Source organism: Sorex araneus, chromosome 8 (genome assembly GCF_027595985.1).
Source record: "Sorex araneus isolate mSorAra2 chromosome 8, mSorAra2.pri, whole genome shotgun sequence".
NCBI classification, from domain to species: Eukaryota; Metazoa; Chordata; class Mammalia; order Eulipotyphla; family Soricidae; genus Sorex; species Sorex araneus.
The window spans coordinates 56,682,033-56,704,486 of record NC_073309.1 but is presented as its reverse complement, the minus strand read 5'-3'; the positions used below and the strand labels follow the sequence as shown (position 1 = coordinate 56,704,486).

The 22,454-nt window shown below is 45.3% G+C and overlaps 1 protein-coding gene across 11 annotated transcripts in view; it reads right to left on the bottom strand.

The window, feature by feature from the left end:
- Positions 1-21,921, bottom strand: part of LOC105943292 (zinc finger protein 134-like) — a 46,777-nt gene extending 24,856 nt beyond the window's left edge. For 3 of the 11 annotated variants that reach the window (XR_008631234.1, XR_008631237.1, XR_008631236.1), the window contains exons 1-5: positions 21,807-21,921; positions 10,174-10,300; positions 6,840-7,821; positions 2,459-2,606; positions 1,909-1,984 (exon numbers count right to left, since the gene is read on the bottom strand). Coding sequence is in view for 1 of the 11 variants with exons in the window: in XM_055145387.1 (XP_055001362.1) it covers positions 2,459-2,606; positions 6,840-7,821; positions 10,174-10,300; positions 21,789-21,845 (1,314 nt within the window). In the remaining 10 variants the exon portion in view is untranslated. Of the gene's footprint in view, positions 1-1,908; positions 1,985-2,458; positions 2,607-6,839; positions 7,822-10,173; positions 10,301-21,788 lie in introns of all 11 variants that reach the window. The other 8 variants (XR_008631228.1, XM_055145387.1, XR_008631227.1 and 5 more) reach the window with 7 other exon arrangements.
- Positions 21,922-22,454: the final 533 nt, after the last annotated feature.

The window sequence follows — 22,454 nt, the reverse complement described above, 5'->3', positions numbered from 1 at the left end:
AGCGAGTGGGGGGGGGAGGGGTTAGTGACAGACTTTGAAACAAAGCTGGAGAAGTGCAGCACAAAGAAGTTTAACGCAAGAATACGGAATTGTGAGTATCTGTGGGGAGCTGATGAGCCAGGGAAGCACTACAATGAGTGAAACAAAAGGATGGCAGGTGATTCAATAACATAACTCCCATTCAAAAAGAGGAATAGAAGTGAGTCAAGCAGAAATGCTCTTAATAGAGGAGCAATAATTATGGGGAGATGGTGCCCCTTTTGGCACTGTTCTTTGCTTCTGAGGCAATGTCTCCAAAGCTCTCTCACCTCAAAGAGAATCCCCAAACATATCATCAACAAGGTAGAGACCGGATGGCTGAAAGCAGTGCCTGTGGGGGATCCAGGCGGTCCCTTCCCTGTCCTAACTCCCTCACCTTGGCAAGCTGCCTTCTAATGACCAGTTCTCCTGCCCTTGGAATTAATTTATAATAATTATAAATTGTAATGATAAATTATAATACATTATAAATATATTAAACATATTAATAGTTTCTGGGCTGGAGTGATAGCACAGTGGTAGGGCATTCGCCTTTCATGCGGCCGACCGTGTTCCATTCCTCCGCCTCTCTCAGAGAGCCCGGCAAGCTACCGAGAGTATCGCGCCCGCACGGCAGAGCCTGGCAAGCTACCCGTGGTGTATTGGATATGCCAAAAACAGTAACAATAAGTCTCTCACTGAGAGACGTTACTGGTGCCCGCTCGAACAGATCAATGAGCAACGGGATGACAGTGACAGTGATTAATAGTTCCTACTCATTATTCTTCTACAATGTTTAAGTCCTACAAATGAGCACCATTCTTCTGTGTCTGCCCTTTCCCTGCTCACTTCACTCAGCATGACACTCTCCAGAGCGATCCATGTATCAGCAACTTCCCTGACTTCACCTTTTCAAATGGCTACAATCAATGAGAGAAAATGTTATCTGAGAATTAAAAACTGAGTAGTATCATGTGTTTAACAATGTAAAGGACAAATTTGTTTCTCTTTGTTATTTTGCCATATCTAGTCTAGTGACATTCAGGGGTCACTTCGAGCTCTGTCTGCAGGAATTACTTCTAGCTGTGCTAGGGGTGGAGGGAGGGGCTAAACAGGATTCCAGGGACCAAACCCAGGTATGCATACAAGGAAAGCGCCCTACCTGCTGTACTACTGCTCCGGCCTAAGAAGAACAAATTTTTAAGTAAAACTTTGCAGTGAGGACATCAGTGTCACGCCTGGCAGCTCTGATGACTCCTAGCTTTGTTCTCATAGGACCCTACGTGGTACCAGGGACTTAACTGTGGGCAACACAAGTGCCCTACCCAATCTCTCTCTGAACCCACTAAATAAAAATGTTTATAACATGCATAATTATATAATGAAAAAATCATTATAACCTGGTCCAAATCACAGGTAATTTATTTCATAAAGTCACAGGTAATTTATTTCATAAAGCTCAGACAGTAGTAAAATTGCTAAACAAAAAAACACATGTGGCTATACATAAAACTAGGCAGTGCTTAAACACCCATTCATAAAAATATGAATTAAGGCCAGATGGACAGTACAGGGGGAAGGTGCCTGTCCAGCACATGCCTGACCTGGATTCTATCCCAGATACCAACTATGGTTCTCTAAGCCCCACCAATGAGTGCTCCTTGAGCACTGAGACCTAAGCACAACAAAAACAAAACAATAGCCAAAAAACACCAATAAGCGCACGCGCGCACACACACACACACACACACACACACACACACACACAGAGCATTTCTTGCATACGAAACAGCAGCTTGGCAACTGAGCATCTCTCTGGCTCCAGAGTAATTTTGGATTGAGATTATCAATTTTAAGGCAGATAGGGCACTTATCTTGCACACAGTGGACCTTTTATTCCCCAGCATCCGACACGGCCCCCAAGCCTGCTAGGAGTGATCCCCAAGTGCAGAGCCAGTAATGAACCCTGGGAAGAAAAAGAAAAGTCTTGACCAAGACAAATGAACTTGTCAGGGCTAAAATGCGGCTGGAAAATCCTAAACCCACTCAGTTTGGTCTTGTTTCCTGAATACTAACCAGGATGTCAGACAAGGGAAAGGAGCTCAGATCACACACTTTATTGCATGCCTGTATGTACAATAAGCGTGAAGCTTTCTCCCCCAGGTTGGGAATTTTGAGAGGGAAGGAAGAGTAGTATATCAATGTAATTAACCAAATACAAGAATATCACAAGAGTTCTTTTAAAGTCTTCACAATAAATGTAACGTAAAATACTACTTGAGGTTGAAGTGAAAAAAAAAATCATGAGTTTAGTAATGAACTTAAGTTACAGAATTAGAACAGTGAAGCAAAGTAAGAGTTCAAGGGAAGAATAGGGAAAATTTTCAGAGAAACCAAAAAATGAAAGGAAGTAACAGAAATATGTGCCAATAGAACTTACTGTGGAAACTGGAAAGTTTGAATAATCCTGGGGCTGGAACGACAATACAGCTGGTAGAGTACTTGCCTTGCTCACAGCGGACTTGGGTTCGATCCCTGGCATCCCATATGGTCCCCTATACATCGCCCGGAGTAACCCCTGAGCACTGCTGAGTGTGGTCCCAAAGGAAAAAATAAAAAGAAAAAAGAAAATAAGTTCGAATAATCCCAAGAGCCTAACATCATGAAGCTGCTGAGGCTATGTACCGCTCCAGTGCCTAACACAGATTCACAGGCAGTTCGTGGCCCTGACCAGGCTTTGTGGACACACAGGACAGTCTATGCAAGTGTTTCCTGAGCTCACAGAAGTCAGACCATTGTAACAGGATATATGCTTGAAATTTAATCTTCTAATAAGAAACTGGAGCTAGGGCTATGGAGATACTGCAGTGAGTAGGGTGCTTGCAATGGGTCAACCCGGGTTCAATCCCCAGCATCCCTTGTGGTCCCTCAAGAACCACCCAAAGTAATTTCTTTTTTTTTTTTTTTTGCTTTTTGGGTCACACCTGGCGATGCACAGGGGTTACTCCTGGCTCTGCACTCAGGAATTACCCCTGGCTGTGCTCAGGGGACCATATGGGATGCTGGGATTTGAACTCGGGTTGGCCGCGTGCAAGGTAAACGCCCTACCCGCTGTGCTATCTCTCCAGCCCCCCAAAGTAATTTCTGAGAGCCAGGAGTAACAGCTGAGCATTGCTAGGTGTGACCCAAAAGCCAAAATCAAAATCAAAAATAGAAAAACTGGGGCAGGAGCAATAGTAGGTAGGGCATTTGGCTTGCACAAAGCTGACCCAAGTTCAATCGCTGGCACCCCATACAGCCCTCCAAACCCCTCCCAAAAATGTTCCCTGAGAGCAGAACCAGGAGTTAGCCTTGAAAACCACTGGCTGTGCTCCCAAAGACCAGGTGTGATCTCTGGCACCCCATAAGGTATAGCCCCCAAGTCCACCATGAGTGATCCCTGAACAGGGATTTGTTTTGTGGGACAAAAACAAACAAAGTGGAAACACATTTCTCTCTTCGAGCTTACTCTCTGGCTGATGGCAGGGATGCAGGACAGTTCCTTAGGACAGACGACTCAGAGTAGATGAGCTGAATAACTGGCTGCTTGCAGCTGGCTGACCTGGGTTCTTGGAAATCCTTCTCCAGTGCAGAAGGCCACAGTCCTATCTATTCCTGCCAGCAGGTAAAGGCTTTCCTGCAGCTTATTTTTCTAATTTTATTATTAATTTTTCATTTTGAGGGCACACTCCACAGCACTCAGAGTAGCCATCTATTTTCCCAGTACCTAAACCTATGGCCCTGTTCCTTTATAACTAGGAATACTGACACAGGTGTCAAGTTTGTGAGGAATAGGAAATAGGTTTTAAGAAAATTAGGATAAGGTCTTGAATAAAATAATAAAAGATCTCAGAATAAGCAGGTCAGGTGCCTTGCTGACTTCTTCGGTGATCTGAAAACTTTTCTCTACATATAAAGATTTTGAATACTCTCCCTTTTTGTTTTTGAGTCAAACCGGACAATGTTCAGGGGTTACTCCTGGCTCTGCACTTAGGATTCCTGATGGTGCTTGGGAGACCATCTGGGATGCTTGGCATTGAATCTGGGTTGGCAACGTGCAATGCAAGCATCCTTTTAGCTGTACTATCTTGCTGGCACAGAGTTTGAACACTCAGAGGGAGAATACTGTACTCCATGACCAAGAAATAATTTATCTATTTCCTAGAAAGCTAGACATTGTATTATGTTATATGTATAATTGGAGTGCAAATGGTAAAACCTAGTAAATCATAATGCTGAAGTCATTCACAGTTAATTTTATTGATCTAGAAACATATTCAGCTGTCAATAACTATATTTCTCACATCTTTAGTTTCTACTGACCTGAAACAATCCAACATTTTTCCCGAGTAAATTTTTCCTGCAATAATCTGCATAGATTTTTTTTGAGGGGAGCCACACCCAGTAATGCACAGGGCATTGAACCTGGGCTAGGTGAATGCAAAACAAGATTTCCACCACTATACTCTCCAGCCCTCTGTAAACTTTCCATCATTTGGTGTGTCATGGTGTTTGCTTATGGTTACTTAAATTTATGCAAGATCTAGAGATATGTCTCTTAAACAGAGCACTTACATTGCATGCATGAGACCTGGGTTCAGTCCTTGACAACATTAAGGAAAACTGAAAGTATTTCAATGGCAAGAAAATCACAGAAGGGCTGGAGAGAGCACAGCAGATAAGGTGCTTGCCTTGAATGAGCCAAATACAGGTTCAATCCCAGCATCCTTTATGGTCTCCAGAGCACCACTAGGAATAATTCTTGAGTGCAGAGCCAGAAGTAACCCATGATCATCACTGTGACCCAAAAACTGAAAAAGCCACAAAAATGTGACCTGACTTCTGTGTTAGGTCACGGTCCCACGATAACCTCCCAATGGTGCTGATAACATCATTCACTCCTTCATATGAATTTTCTCTGGCCTACTATTCTCCCTGTATTATTTTGTCCTTAGTTGAAATTGTACGAACACCCTGTGCATCTCCAGCCTCTCACTAATCCAAGGAGGTAGTTTACTAACTCCATCTTGTCTGCCTACAATTTACTTCTAATCCTACACTAAGAGAAACAATTTTCTTCTTCTGGTATTGTTTAATATGCTTATTTATGTCTCTGTGAACTCACTGTGTTGTCTTTAAACGCACTTAACAACAACTTTTAAATTGGGACTGAAGATAGTACAGCAGTTAAGGCACTTGCCTTGCTCACAGCTGACCCAGTTAAAATCCCTTACTGTTGATTCAGGAGTAACTCCTTAACATTGCCAGGTGTCCAGGTGTGGCCCAAAAACCAAAAATAAAATAAAGTAAAATAAAAATAGGGCTTAAGAGCTAGTATAGTGGGAAAGTCACTAGCCTTGCCCATGGCCAACCTGGGTTCACTCCCTGGCTCCAAATATGGTCCTGCGTCCCAGCAGGAGTGATCCCTGAGCACGAGAGAGGAATAAGAACTTCCTCAAAGATTCAAAGACTTACTGATGGCCAATAGGAATTAAAAAAAACAAACAAACAAAAAAACAGGGTTCGGGACCCTGTTAGGCTTGCATTACTCTTAATTTCCTTAAGGTCTGCATTCCCTGACCGCTTGTGTGATTCACAGACATTACAGAAACATGCCACAGGGTGGTGTTGAAATCCTCTTATACATACTTGGAACATTTGAAAGTTTAAGCAATCTTGCTAATACTTGGAACTTGTACTGAATCTACACTTTTTAGATTATCAAATACACAAAGTTAAACTTGTATTTAAAGTCTTGAAGAGGGAAAAAAGAGTCTTGAAGAGGGAGCCAGAGAGATAATGCAGTGGTCCCAAATCAAACCAAACCAAACCAAACCAAACCAACAACAACAACAAAAAAAAAAAAACAGCTCTGAAGACTTTGATTTGTTTTGGTTTTTTTTGGTTTTTGGGTCACACCGGGCGATGCACAGGGGTTACTCCTGGCTCTGCACTCAGGAGTCACCCCTGGCGGTGCTCAGGGGACCATATGGGATGCTGGGAATTGAACCCGGGTCGGCCGCGTGCAAGGCAAACGCCCTACCCGCTGTGCTATTGCTCCAGCCCCAGCTCTGAAGACTTTGAAAACCTACCCAAAAACCTATCCCTCCAAATCTATAATCTGGTGATTGATGTTGAATAAAGTGATGACATTCTAAAGAAGGCTAAAGTCTTTTTCTAGTTCGAGCCTTCTAGTAGTGATTAAGGAAGACAAACTCATTAAGGCTTTCCCTTGTTTACTGCATTCACATGGCTTTTTATTTTCTCCAGTGTGAATTCCCTGGTGCCTTAACAAGGCTGGAGCTAAATTTAAACCTTTTCCCACAGTTTTTGAACTCATAAGATCTTTATCCCGTGCTGATTTTCTTAGTAACTTTCACAGATGAGGGATTACCCATATGTGTCATACTTACAAAGACTACACCCAAGTCTGACCTAAGTGTGAGCTATTCTCTAGCACTCAATGTTAAATACCACATTCAAGATTTTGCCATATATGTTACAAAGTTTTTCTCCACTGTCAACCTTTTTTTTTTGGCGAGGTGGTGGTGGTGATGGTTGATGGGGAGTCATACCCAGTGGAGCTCAGGGGTTACTCCTGGCTCTGCACTCAGGAATTACCCCTGGCAGTGTTCAGGGGACTATATGGGATGTCAGGAATTGAACTAGGGATGGCTGCGTGCTAAGGCAAAAGCCCTACCCGTTGTATTATTGCATGAGCCCCACTGTCAACTTTCTGGTGTTGAAAGCGTTGGAAGAACCAGAAGATTCTTCTTATTCACCTGTTAAGAACTTCAGTGTGGAGTTTCCGGTGTTCACAGAGGGTGGACCTCTGTCTAAAGAATTTCCCACATTTATGACACTCATGAGGCTTTTCTTTAGTGTGGATTCTCTGGTGCTCATCAAATTGTCTTTTATAGATAAAGGACTTCCCACAGTCCCTGCACCTGAATGGTCTTTCTTCACTGTGAACTTTCTGGTGTTGAGTTAAAGTGGATCTATGTCGAAAAAATTTCCCACACTTGTGACACTCATGAGGCTTTTCTCCAGTGTGGATTCTCTGGTGCTCAAGAAATCGTCTTTTGTAGATGAAGGACTTCCCACAGTCACTGCACTTGAATGGTTTTGCTTTACTGTGAAGCTTCCGGTGTTCACAGAGGGTGGATCTCTGTCTAAAAAACTTCCCACATTGGTGACACTCATGAGGTTTTTCTCCTGTGTGAATTCTCTGGTGCTCAAGAAGTCTTTTCTTCTTGATAAAGGCATTCCCACAGTCATTGCACTTGAACAGTTTTGGCAGTGTGAGCGAGGTCTCACTATTTTCTTTGTTTCTCTGTGGATGCTCTCCACTATCAGTGGCCTGATGCTGAACAGAGTCCTGGACTCTCAGGCAATCCTTCTCATACTCTTTACATGGAAAGTTATTATTAGATGAAAGAACTTTACAGCTATTTAAAGGGAAGGCCCCATTCTCCACCTTTCTCACACATTTCTCTTCACTGTGCTGTCTCTGATGCTTTTGTAGGTTTGATGAGAGAAAAAACTGGCTCCCACTTGTCACAGAAGCAGACAGATTCTGCTCAGGATGCATCCCTTGATGAGTACCAAGGCAAAATTTTTTTATTGCAACCATGACGCACTTTTCATAGGGACGTGTCTTCAGAATGGACAGATGTGATGCCGAAGTATTGCTCTGTGGCACTCTTTCTATAGAAACATACTGTTCAGAAGGGACCTTCTCAGCTTTTAATACGTGGCAACAACCTGAAAGTGCAATAATGCTGATGAAGTACGAACGAATAAAGAAGCTGTGGCAATATTCACAATGAAATACTAAGCAGCTGAAAGGAAAGATGTAATCTTGAAATTCACTGCAACTTGAATGGAACTGAAAGGTATCATGTGAAGTGAAATTAAGTCAGAAGGAGAAGGACAAATACTGGATGACCTCACTCATCTGTGGTACAGAGAAACAAAACAAGGAAATAAACAGTATGGAATAATCACAAACCCTTGGCCTTGGATTACATAACAGGTTACCAAGCAGAGGGAGGATGTGTTTCAGATACTGAAGAGGCGGACTAGAATATAAGAGAATTGGTAGAAGGTGTGGGGCAATTTGATAGTGAGGTGCAGTAATGTCAAGATCATAAACATTGATACCATTGTAAACATGTGACCTTGCTACAACAAGAAAAATAAATAATACAGTGCCTGAAATAATACGGAGGTTAAAACATTTGCCTTAGACATGGCTGACGAGGTCCGACCCCAGCATGATCCCCTAAGCGCTGCCAGTGTACCTCAACCATAAAGCCATGAAGGACCAAGCTTTCAGCACTGCAGGGTGTGTCACCCAAATAAAGAATGATGCTGATGCAGCATATAAACAATAAGGTGGGAGGATCCATTACAAACATCCATGATATGGGGGAGGGATACTGGAGACACTGGTGGTGGAAAATGTGCGCTGGTGGAGGGATGGGTGTTCAATCACTGTATGACTAAAACTAAAACATGAAAATGTTGTAACTGTATCTCACAGTGATTCAATGCAAAAAAAAAAAGAAAAGAAAAAAAAAAACATCCATGATGCAACCAGGAATGAGTGCACAGGTTTGTTTTCAAGACAAGGGAATCCAGGGTAAAGGAGGGATACTGGATCTCTGACGATCACACTCAGGAGGATCAAATCAGCAAACAGGATACCATATGCTTTGCCAGGGGATGTAGCCTATTTCAAATCTTGCCCCTGCTGATTGCTTCACCAGGACCTTGACTGTTGCATGGAATGTGTGCCCCATTACAGAAAAAGGTAAAAGATTATTTTAGGGATTCATTTGACAGTGCTCAGGGCTTACTCATGGGTCTGTGCCCAGGGATCACTCTTCATAGGAGACAGAGAACTACATAGGGTTCCAGGGGTTGAACCTGGGTGGGCCACGGAAAAGGCAAGTATCCTCCCACTGTACTATCACTCCCACCCTGGGGGGTGGGGGGCGTGCACACTGGGCGACAGGACAGGGAATGAAACACAATAGTGTTTGAGGGAAGAGTGCAAATGGAAGAGAGAGGATGAAAGGTAATGTAGGTGTTATGCAGGAAACGATGGGCAACAGTATGTAAACCTGTGTCAAAGTTATAAAAAGTTCCTCTCAGAGGCAGGTGAGTGGGAGAGAAATATGAGGGTGACTCTTGAAGGGACTGGTGCTGGAACACTGTATTTCTAAGCCTAATCACTAATAACTTTGCAATTCTTGGTGAATCTTTAAGAAATATTTTTAACATTTTTTTGGCGGGGGTGCTTTTTGGGTTATTCCCTGTGATGTTCAGGGGTTACTCCTGGCTTTGCACTCAGGAATTACGCCTGATGGTGCCCAGGGATTAAATCTGGGTCAGCTGCATGCAAGGCAAACTCCCTACTCACTGTGCTATGGCTCCGGTCCTAATTTTTAAAAAAATTTAAACTAAATAAAATACTGTACAACAAAAAGAATATACATACATGAATATTAAACACAATGACACAATGAACGTAGGCTTATTAGAAAACAATACGGTTAGAGTAAGGGGAACTATGTGGGGTCAGTGATGAGGGACAAGTAGAGGTCAGAAATCAGAGCAGAAATGGGAAGAAATGATAAGAAATCAGAGCAGAAATGATAAGTATGCAAAACATCTCCAGGAAAGACTGCTTTAGCATTAAGGCTGTGTTAAGCATAGACATTTTCCCTGTAATGATTTGGATTCAGATCTAAACCATGACTTTCTCCTGCTCCTCCATCAGGCACAGAAACCCAACAGTCCCCAGATATCTGTTTACCCTCCATTAGCATAAAATACAGGACCCTGGATACCCTGAGTCTTAAGCTGGCCACTGAGACAGGATATGTAAGTGATGGTATAGTGGATAGGGAAAAGGTCCTTACTAGGGCTGGAGCAATAGCACAGCGTTTGCCTTGCACATGGGTGATCCAGGTTCAATTCCTAGCATCCCATATGGTCCCCTGAGCACCGCCAGGGGTGATTCCGGAGTGCAGTCAGGAGTAATCCCTGTGCATCGCCAGCTGTGACCCAAAAAGCAAAAAAAATAAAAAATAAAAAAAAGGTCCTTACCTACTGAGGCTGTAAGTGCCAAGATCTCCAGCATGACTTCATGGTACAGGTTCCTCTGAGCCTCATCCAGAAGCTCCAACTCCTCCTTGGAAAAGTACACAGCCACATCCTCAAAGGTCACATGGCCCTGTCATGAATCCAAAAGCAACCTGTTACTGAGACCCTTAGCCCAGTCCATCACTCTTTCCCAACATCCCAAACCAGTGAGTGATAGTACAGTGGGTAGGGTGTTTGCCTTGCACATGATCAACCCAAGTTCAATCCCTGGTACCCCATAAAGTCCCCAAAGCCTGCCAGTGATGATCTCTTAGTGAGGAGGCAGAAGTAAACCCTAAGCACCCCCATCTAAGTTCCATCTAAGTGCCGGGTCTAGTTACATGGTCTCAGATACTCTTCAGTTTCCCTAGGATCTCCCAAGAGAACACCATGTCCAATCAAACTGTCCTGCACCCTTATACCAAAATACACCCCCCTTAGAATACCCTGCCATAGTGGCAGTGTGGGGTGAGGGGAGACGGGACTGGGGAGGGGGGGAGGGATGTTGGGTTTACTGGTGGTGGAGAATGGGCACTGGTGAAGGGATGGGTTATCGAACTTTGTAAGGGAGAAACATGAGCACAAAAATGTATAAATCTGTAACTGTACCCTCACGTTGACTCACTAATTAAAAATAATTAATTAAAAAAAAACATTTACACCTTTGTGTGGCAAGGCTGATGTCAATGGAAAAGAAAAAATTACAAACTTTCAGGTAATGAAAACAGTTATCACTAGTGAATCGTTTCCAATGAAATCTCTTTGAAACAAGGTAGAAATGAGTCTAAGTTCAGTAATTCATAAACAATTCAAAAGCAATTCACTGTGAAATTAACCAAATATATGACATGGCAACTGAACGTGGCCTTTGCGACCCGCAGCTGCACGGCCATGCAGTACTTTATGCTTACACACGTCCATGCACACGTTACTGCTCTGTAGCCACTGCTGCGGATTCTAAGTATTGGAACAAGAAGCCTGGCTGTTAGGTCTTATACTGGGACCCGAAAATTAAGTAACTGATTCTGCTTACAATAATTGGGGGAAAATGGCCAACAGTTCTAAGGTTCCAGTAAGAATCTCAAGGAATTTGAATATGAGAGAAAGAGTATTTTTTAAGCATGAAATTAAAATACCTTTGTATATTTATATGCTAAGAATATATATGTAATATTAGAAAAACAAAAACAAAAACAAAATACACCCCCCTTAGCCATGCTTTTTTTTTTTTTTTTTTTTTTTTGCTTTTTGGTCACATCCGCGATGCTCAGGGGTTACTCTTGGCTCATGCACTCAGGAATTACTCCTGGCGGTGTTCGGGGGACTGTATGAGATTCTGGGAATCGAGCCTGGGTCAGCTGCGTGCAAGGCAAATGCCCTACCCGCTGTGCTATCGCTCCAGTCCCATCAATCACTTTTGAGACTGGACCTCCCAGATTTTGACAACTACACCCCCAAGGTTAATGCTACTACCCGCATCAAACCATTGCGACCTCACGGGCTTCCTCACGTGCCTTCCACTCTATATGGAATCCAGGTATTGTTTGCCAAGAAGAACCAGGACCTAGTATCACCCCAGGTCTCCAGTGAGTCCTAAGCTAGACAGTCCCAACACTGCTTTACTGATCTCCCTAGTCGGCTTCTTGTCCCAATTTATTTTTTAGTTCCACACCCAACAATGCCAAGTGGCTACTCCTGTCTCTGCACTCAGGAATTACTCCTGCTAGTGCTTGGGGAACCATATGGAATGCCAGGGATTGAACCAGAGTTGACTGCATGCAAGCATGACCCTATCTGCTGTACTATCACTCTGGCCCCTCTTCTCTCCACTTATACTAGAAGACAAGTCTTTCCTATTTGACCACATACCAAACAACTTTTCCTGTAGTTCCCATTTGTCTCAAGTTAATATGCCATCTTGCCAGAAATTAGGCTTCACTTAACAGACATGAGCTATAGAAATAGTACAATGGGTTTCCAGCTGCACATGTGGACCCCCCAAGACTGCTAGGAGTGATCCCTGGGTGCAGAGCCAGGAGTTAGCCATGAGCATAGCTGGGTATGGCTCGCAAACAAACAAAAAGTTCCAACAAAAAAGATGCACACTGTAGCCCTTTGGATCCGGCTGCGGAGCGAGCATGATGGAAGAGCCCAAGGGAGCGCCCTTGGACTCCAGGCAGCCCACTGAACTAATTCCGGCATGGGACCAGAGACCCCACGGTGCGCTGAAACAGTGGGAACCGGGCATCCCCCAATTCTTTTAACCTGTCTCTCTCTCTCAACTCCTCCCTCCTGAGCACAGCGCAGGACTTCTCCATCTTATGAGCACCATAAAAGGGTAAAAGTTTGTAGTGATGTTATTTCTGGTTGTACTTTCCCTGGACTTTATACAGAAACCCAAAACCGCGCGGCCGCGGCAGCGCGACCTAATGTCATCTTAGCATCAGCAATATGTAATGGTTCGCTTTTAATGGGTCGGACTTTTGTGGGAGATCCTAACAAGAATAGTAAGTCTGTTGCTGAAATATTGAAGGCAATCAAAACGGTAGCCATCTCTCTAGACTAAACTAAGCTATATCCCCACGCCAGCTGAGAAGAAATTTTCTTCTTTCTCGGGAAGAAACGCGGCGTGTCGTCAACTACAGTGTGATGTCCATTAAGCAAACAGACCTGGTGGCGTGGGAATGGGATATAAGGGGAAAAATTATGTACATGGAACAGTGGGACGCTGGTGGAATCTCGAGCCGGAGCCGATACCAGCGCAAGACCTTCGGTTCCAGAAACTGCTTGCAGACACTCTACTAGTCTATCAACTAAGCCAGAGTCCCACATCTGCTGATGACGGGAAATAACCATCCTTTTCGTTTTTTTTTTCCCTTGTCAGGCAGCGTGGCGATTACTAAACAGGCGTGAACTCGGTGGCGCGGGGCAAGGGGGAAAAAGAAAAGTTATGTAACAAACAGCGGGACTTAATATCTCTATATTCTTAGCAGTGGAGAACTATCAAATGCCTCCTTGGCAATAGGACTGCTTTTCTTTTTTGGGGGAAACCCCAACAACGGTAGTGAGTTGTGTGTTGAAACATGGAATGTAATCGAGATAAGGCATAAACGAAGTGAAACTTATCAAGTACAAGGGTGGGGACTGGGGAGGTGGGAGGGGGCGGCAGGTATACTGGGGGGGTTGGTGATGGAGGATGGGCACTGGTGAAGGGAAGGGTGTTTGAGAATTGTATAACCGACATAATCCTGAGAACTATGTAACCCTCCACATGGTGATTCAATAAAATTAAATTTTTTATTAAAAAAAAAAAGATGCACACTGTAGGATAAAATAGTTTTGTCATTTCTCCCTGGCCACAGGAAGCTTAGGTTTATTGGGTAACACCATTCACAGTGTTCTCAAGGAATACCCACTCCTCTGTGTTCATCTTTAACCTCTTCTCTATGCTCTGCTTCCCCAACTGGTCAGTCACCTTTATCCCCAAAATCAGACTGCTGACTTGTAAGGTCAGGTCCTTCTCAGGACTCTGGATTTCTAAGTGAAATACTGCTTTTCTCTTTTCCTTATGTCTTTTGCATAGTTTACTTCAGAGCACTGTCCTTTCTGTATACACAACGGAAGACAGTTAATGCTATGCTTTTGTAGCTTGGGAGTTAACTGATTCAATATTCACTCCTGGGCATCTGTTTTCTCGATTTAAGCCTCAGTTGCCCTTAGTTCCTAGCACCTCAAGAGCAGGGTCCTGACCAGGGACTGGATGGACCCAAGGCAAGCTGTGAGTTACCCTGGCATCAAAATGAGCCAGGCCAAGCACCATAATACTGTAAGTTAAGAGGATGGTCATGGACAAATTCGGTCATGATCCAAAGAGTAACAACTGGATTAGGACCCTGCTAGGGTTAGGAAAGACTAATCTGGCCTGAGCACTGTAGATTGGGACCTATAGTGGGATGTCCCCAAGAGAGCCACCTACACGAGCTTAATGAATCTCTTACTGTGTCCATACAAAATGACTAGAAAGATTAGAAGAAAGCAGATCTAAGATGGTTGTTGGACTCAGGAAAGGAAAAATACACCCCTACGTGGTATTTTGCCCTTGAGTGGATCTCCTGGATGCAGGAGATCTTTGTCCTCCCTCAGAACAAAGGGCTTTCAGATGTTGATTGTTCTCCCTGACCTGGGTGTAGTTGCTACCCCCAATGCTTGGAGGTTGGGTGTGAGACCAAGACTTCAAGACAGAGTGCCTCGAGACTAGCATAGGGGACAGGAGGAGACGGGAATGAGGGGCAGTGTGATACTGGAATGGGGTGCTTAGTGAGATTGGAACAGGCGAGTGGGGAGAACGGAATAAACAGCAATGGATCACCAACCAGCCTGGTGGCCCTGTTCCTTTCTTCATGCGTCTGTTGGTGATGGCTGCAGGCCAGGGTGGGGAAGCAGCACGTGGCATCAAATGCACGTGGCAGGCGAAAAAGAATGCCGCCTGCTGCGCTCACTTATTTTGTGATTACGCAAACGCCAAGAAACATTGTAATTGGCAAAAATCAAAGAGAAGCCTAAAAATAGCAAGAAAAAAAGAATCAAGCTTAAGGGACTTTCTCCCCAAAAAGATATCAGTAAATTTTGCTACAAAAATTCTATAACTGGGGGCTGGAGTAATAGCACAGCGGGTAGGGCGTTTGCCTTGCACGCGGCCGACCCGGGTTCGATTCCCAGCACCCCATACGGTCCCCTGAGCACCGCCAGGGGTTAATTCCTGAGTGCAGAGCCAGGAGTAACCCCTGTGCATCGCCGGGTGTGACCCAAAAAAAAAGCAAAAAAGAAAAAAAAAATTCTATAACTTTAGTACAGGAAAATAGTTCTAAGGCAGGATGATAGGTAGAGGAGCCTTGGTAATAAAACTTCTGGGAAATAAAACTTGAGAAGAAATTGTATGGCCCTGAAGTAGCCCCAAATCATGAAGATCACATCTCTTTAGAGACGCAAAACTTTGTCAGATATGCATACTTATGGAAATAGGGGATGAAATTTAAAAAAAACTATAAATTAAAGCTCATTTTAAATGTGACAGGAGTTATATTCAGTTCTGTGTAACATCTAAAATATATAATGACACAGCATTCCTATTAATTAGAAAACATCTGTTTAATCAAGAAAATATTTCTCATGACATACACAGAGTATTTGCACACAAAAAAAATCTTTTGATAGACTCTCATAAACTAAAAGTTCTTTCTGGCAGTGGTCTACCTGAAAGCATGGCTGATGGTTTAGCCAGTCTCAATCCACTAAAACATTTCTTGCAATTCTAGCAGCTTTTCTTTTAATTCTAATTACTGTATTTTCACTATTGTATGTAGTCTGGAAGAGCCACCCAGAGCCCAAATCAGTGCCCATCAGGAAGCTACTCGCCCAGGAGCAACAGAAAAGAATGAGGGGTTTGTGAATATGAACACACTTATGGAAATAGATATACACATTGTTTAAAAGATTAGTTAAGTGAACTGAGGACAGGTGCTGGATAAGGGGTCTATGGGACCTTTATCTCCTGGACAGCCAGCACCACAGGGGAAAGCTCGTTTGGTGATGTCTCAAAACCACTTTTTTTGTTATCGTTGTTGCTTTTTGGGTCACACCCAGCAATGCACAGGGGTTACTCCTGGCTCTGCACTCAGGAATTACTCCTGTTGGTGCTTGGGGGACCATATGGGATGCTGGAAAGACAAACGCCCTACCCGTTGTACTATCGCTCCAGCCACTCAAAACCACTTTTAAGTAGGCCACCCCTCTTATTAAAGATTTATTTGAGATAGTGACTTGTTCTTCCTGTGCCTTGTTCAACTATCATTGATAATTAATTTCAGACAATAAGAAAGGCATGTGATTGTAGGATAACACTGGTTTGTCCTTTCTGCCTTACCACAGGAAGCTTAGGTTTACTAGGTTACTCCCATCACAGTGCTCCCATTTCTGTGTTTATTTGTAACCTCTTTCTCTGCCCTCTGTTGACTTGTAAATATTGCTTTTCTCTTCTCCTTAAGTCCTTTTTCGTATGAACACAGGAAGACAATTGATACTATACTTTTGTAACTTGGGAGTTAATTGACTCCGGATGATATTCACTCCAGAGCATCTGTTCTCTCAACTTAAGCCTCAGTTGCCCTTACTTCCTAGCACCCCAAAAATAGGGTCCCGACAAGGGACCAGATGGACCCAGGACAAGCAGTGAGCTACCCTGGCATCAAAATGGGCCTGGCCAAAGTGCCATAATACTTAACTATGAGTTACGAGCAGGGTCATGGACAAATTCTGTCATGATCCAAAAGTAATAACTAGACTCAGACCCTGCTAGAGTTAGGAATGATTAATCTGGCCTGAGCACTGTAATCTGAGTCTGTGCCGAGATGTCCCAGGACAGCCACCCTACAAGCTTGAGATATCTCTTACAGTGTCTATACAAAAAGGACATTGCTCTGAATTAACTATGCAAAGAACTTAAGGAGAAGAGAAAAGCAATATTTACAAGTTAACAGAGCACAAAGAAAGAGGTTACAAATAAACACAGAGGAATGGGAGCACTGTGATAGGAGTAACCCAATAAACTTAAGCTCCCTGTGCAAGGCAGAAAGGACAAACCAATGTTATCCTACATATGATGGAGAACGGGGCTCTCAGTTCATGAGGCTAGAACATCCTAACCCCATGCTTTCTCTCTTATATGTCTTGTTTTGTTTTCCTTTTCTTTTCTTTTTAGCTTTTTGGGTCACACCTGGCGATGCTCAGGGGTTACTCCTGGTGTTGCTTGGGGGACAATATGGGGTCCAGGGATCCAACCCAGGTTGGCCTCATGCAAGGCAAACACCCTACTACTGCTCCAACTCCTGTGTTATTTTCTTAATCTTTATGACACCACTGTTCTGTTGATCCATTGACGCAGGGCTGGTGCCTGACAAATTTGAGATGCAAGACCTGAGCTTTTTGGAGATGGAGAAACTGAGGCAACACCTAGATGCAGAAACCCAAGCCTATGGTGATTCATTAAAAAAAAAAACCCTTTTTTTCAAGCCCAGTATTTAGAGCTATAACACAGTGTGCAAGGCACCCTGCTTGTGACAGCCCAAGCCTGATTCAATCCCTGGCAGGCATATGGGTCTCCTAAGTCTCTCAGGCGTGATCCAAGAGTGCAGAACTAGACACTGGACACTGCTGGGTGTGGGGTTCAAGCCACACCCTTAATCAAAGCCTGATTTTTTTTTGGGGGGGGGGAGCTTGGGTCACACCCAGGGATGCTCAGGGATTACTCCTGAAAGTGCTGAGGGAACATATAGGATGATGACAGGGATCGAATCCAAGGTTGGCAGCATGCAAGGCAAGCGCTCTCCCCACTGTATTGATCTGGCCCCCAAAGCCTGATTTTTTTTTTTTAAATTTTAGAGTTCAGTCTACAACTGCCCTCACTTTAGAAGGCTTACTAAATCCCATGTTCCAGGGTACTGTACTCGTGCAAAACTTGGTGGAGTTCCTATGAGGGCTTCCTCAGGTTAATTTACTCTGATGACAGAAAACTTAGGAAACCACTTATGTTTACTGAGTATAAATATACAAGTGGGGCTGGAGCAACAGCTCAGCGGGTAGGACGATTGCCTTGCACGCAGCTGACCTGGGTTTGACTCCTCTGTCCCTCTCGGAGAGCCCGGCAAGCTACCGAGAGTATTCCTCTGTCCCTCTCGGAGAGTCTGGCAAGCTACCCGTGGCGTATTGGATATGCCAAAAACAGTAACAATAAGTCTCTCAATGGAGACATTACTGGTGCCCACTTGAGCAAATCAATGAATAACAGGATGACAGTGATACAGTGACAGTGATATCTATTTATTGGGGCTGGAGCAATAGCACAGTGGGCCCAGTGTTTGCCTTGCACGTCGCCAACCTGGGTTCGATTTCCAGCATCCCATATGGTCCCCTGAGCACCACCAGGAATAATTTCTGAGTGCAAAGCCAGGAGTAGCCCCCGTGCATCGCAGGTGTGACCCAAAAAGCAAAATAATAATAATAATAAATAATAAAAATACATTTATTAGGGCTAGAGAGATAGAAAGAAGGTAAGGCACTTGCTTTGAACACACTTGACCAGGATTCAGTCTGATCCCCAAGCACCATTAGGACCGATCCCTAAGCATCGCCAGGTGGGGCCCTCAAACAAAAAAGCTACAAATTAAATAATAAGAGTATCTAGCACAGCAGATAGGGCGTTTGCCTTGCATGCAGCCGACCCAGATTCGATTCCTCGGTACCTCTTGGAGAAACCGGCAAGCTACCTGTGGAGTATTCAATATGCCAAAAACAGTAACGACAAGTCTCACAATGGAGACGTTACTGGTGCCCACTTGAGAAAATCGATGAGCAACGGGATGACAGTAATACAGTGATACAATGATCTATCACTAAATCCTCATCTCCCAACCTCTGAGGCCTGGGATGAGGCTGAATGTCTTTCATTCGGTCTTGTTAGTAACATGAACCAGTCAAAGGTCAATGAGGGGCTCCATCACACCTTTTTTTTTCTTTTTTTCTTTTTGGGTCACACCCAGCGATTCACAGGGGTTATTCCTAGCTCTGCACTCAGGAATTACTCCCGGTGGTGCTCGGGAGACCCCATGGGATGCTGAGGCTCAAACCTGGGTCGGCCGCGTGCAAAGCAAACGCCCTACCTGCTGTGCTATCGCTTCAGCCCCCTCCATCACCCCTTTAGCACTAACAGATTCACGTGAATTTTTAAAAAAATCTTAACACTGAAAAAATTATAATGATCTTTGTACTATCAACTGGAAAAAAAGATGAAACAGCTTACATTATGCCAGAGATCTATGAATGAACCAATTACTACTCATCTGCATTTTACCATGTTTAACCAATTTCATTTCTAGAGTTATAATGTAGTAGCATAAAGTACATGCCTCGCAAACGAAAGGTCATGAGCTGAAATCCTTAAGACCAAATCCACTGAGCCCAACCCCCGGCAAGACTGCTGTCTGCAATCCCTGTTGCTAAAAGTGATTCCAGCCACATCACAATCAAGTGTGAGTAGCATCGCAGAAAGTGTGCTATCCCCATTGAGTACAACTGAAAATGTGTGAGCACCAGGCTAAGATGTGTGTGATCCCAGCTAACTACAGTGGCACCCAGAAGTTGAGCCCACAAGAGCTGTGGGCAAGTGACAGTTATGCCAACAATGAAGATAGGTCCAGGGGAGTTAAAAACACAGTTATGGGGGGGCAGGAGGGGTCATACAGCAGAGTGGGTGCTTGATTACCCAGGTCCAACCAAGTTGTGTGTTCTCCCTCTTACCTACTCCATATGGGCTTTCAGGACCAGCCATGAAAAGGAACAGGGGACACTCTGGTTTCCTACACTCCTAGGCAACTAGGATTAAAACATTTTTTACAGGGGAAAACACCAGTGGTGCTCAGGGCAAGGCAAGTGCCTTAACCCCCATACTGTCCCTCCCACCCTTAAATTAAAACATTTAACTTAAAATAGGGGATGTGGCAATAGTACAGTGGTTTGGAGGCTGTCCTTGCATGCAGCCAATTCGGGTCACCGCAGAGTCCCTCAAGCTGGAACGATCCCTGAGTCCCAACAGATGTGGCCAGAAATCACATAAATATACAAAAGGCAAGGCCAGAAGTGAGGCACTGGAATTTCCGTGAAGACACCAGGTGTTACACCTATACCAGGCATGGGCAGCAGAGAACCCATCTTCCCACCTCAATTTGATGGAGGCAGGCAGCTGACAGGAAAGGATCCCCATGGCAATAGAATTCCTAGGAGTAGTGAAACCACCTAGACCTAGCCCTAAGGCTGTCAGGACCCACCTGGGAGCTTAAGAACTAAGGCCTGATTAAGACTTTTGTTGGGGTCTCAGCAGCCGGCCTGAGACCCTGGCCAAATTCCCTGCCCTTAGAAGCAGGAGCAGGCTCTCTTCCCGGGGGCCTAAGGCCCTGGGCCAGCACTCCACCCAGAAAGGCGCCCTGGTTGAGGAGATAATGGATGGAACCTGACAGTCACCACTTGTCTGAGCTAACATACTCAGCCTTGAGAGCGGGAAACATAAATCATTAGCTAACATCTGTAAAGGGCCCGGCAAAGTGTACATGACGAGCGTGATAACCAGGTGTTCACAATATCTAAGCCGCCCTGAAACTGTGTATAAATATCCTGTGTGAGAGCTAATAAAAGGAGAGTTGCTTGACCTCCAACTCTCCCCCCTCTGCGTGGTTCTTTCTCGATGGCGGTGGTGGGGTGCCCGTGGTGCACAGAGGGTCAGGCAGAGGCTTCTCCCTCTCCCGCTCCCGCTCCCTCTCCCATAGGGAGTAAGTCCGGTGGCTTGCGGGACCATACCCCAGTTCCCCAGGGTCGACTGGCCAGGACCCTGACAACTTTGACCTGGGGGGCTGGAGCGACAGTACAGCCGCCGACCGGAGTTCAATCCCCAGCATCCCATATGGTCCCCCAGGCACCCCTAGGAGTAATTCCCAAGTGCAGAGCCAGAAGTAACCCCAGAGCATAGCTGGGTGTGACCCAAAACGCAAAAACAAAACACAAAAAGGCTGACCTGGCACCGAGACCCTGAGAAGACTAACCGCTCCCCTGCGCCCCCCCCCACCCCAAAGCTCCAGAAGAAACAAAGGCTAGGAAAAGAATATTTCCACCACTCCCAAAACTACCCCCTTGGAAACCACCCTAGCACCCAGCTAGAAGCCCCATGTGGGGCAAATGGAAGATACCTATAAACGCCACCTTGAACAAAGGAAGAGCGCATAAGCTGCCCCTGCCCAAGCACTGTCCACTGCATCTCCCCTCTTGAGATGTGTGCTGGGGTTCTCTCCGACTCTGGAGAAGCCCCTGTTGTCCCTTGAGCGTGGCACTCTCTCTCCCTTTAATCTCCCTCCTTCCCCTTCCTAAAGCCCTTCAAGTAAAACGTTTTTACGTCACTGCTCGTCTACTTTCTGCGAGAAAACACAAGGACCCAGACACCCTGGGTCAGGCCGAGGGGACCGACTTTCCTTTCCTGCAAAGAGCCTGAGTGCGGCTCCCGGAGAGATGGGGCGGTGGGGTTCGACTCTCCCGTGGAGAAGACCAAGCGGAGGTCAGGTATGGCTTGAAGCCACCCGGTGGGGCTGGCTGGGCTCTGCCCACGCCATGCAGGGGCTCATAACAGACTTATCAGCCCTAGCCTTCCCAGGCGTCCTGCGGTGGCAGAGCGGGTCGGAAGAAGTGACCGTCTATCACCTCTCCGCCTCACGTAAGTCTCGTCTAGTCCACATCAGTCTCCCACCTCCCACCGCGATCCTCCTCCAGTCCGCACCGCAGCGCACTCCGCCCACCCCGAATCGCGAGGGGTGAGGCAAGCAGATAGTGCGGGTGTGAGAGTTTGTGAGGCGAGGCGGGTCTGTCGCCCTCCCGGACGCGACTCAGACGCGCCAATCCCGCGCGACCCCCGGCCGGGAAGCCTTCAGCGCCCCAGCCCGTCCAGCTCCCTGCGGGGAAGCCTCTTTGCGGGGAGGCCCAGGTACCTGCAGGAAAGCACTCACGTGCGCCAAACCTGTAGGCGCCGCCGTCGCCAACGCCATCGCAGGTCGGGGTGAATGAGCCACTTAACCAGTGGAGTGCACAGAAAACTAATGTCACTTCCAGGGTCGGCCAATATGGCCAGTAGAATACCGCGAGACTTGCCGTGATGCTGATACTCCTCACGGGTGGTCTGATTGGTTGAAGCCAGGAGCATGGTCGCACTGCCTTCTGGGTAATGTAGTTTCGGCCGCTACAGGACCAGGATAGGATTGTTAGACGTTATCCTGCACCCAACCCTAAAGGAACCTCGCCTACCTCCTGTGCTGTGGCCGGAAACCAGCAGAAACGGTCAAGAAGACACTTCACCCTGATGTGAATACTCCTATCACTGTAATACGCCATATCAACACTTAAAATGAGATCTAGAGGGAGAGAGGGGCAATGATTCAATTTTTCGTTTTTGCTGGTGCTGAAGAGACAATACAGCAGGTAAGATCAACTTGGGCACCCCATGTGATTCCCCAGCACTGCCTAGAGGAGAAATAACTCCTGTGTATCCTGTGTATTGCCGGATGTGACCCAACTCTTCCCTTCCCCCCCCCCCCGCCGCATACTATACACACACACACACACACACACACACAATTTGTTATTGTTATTGTTCTATA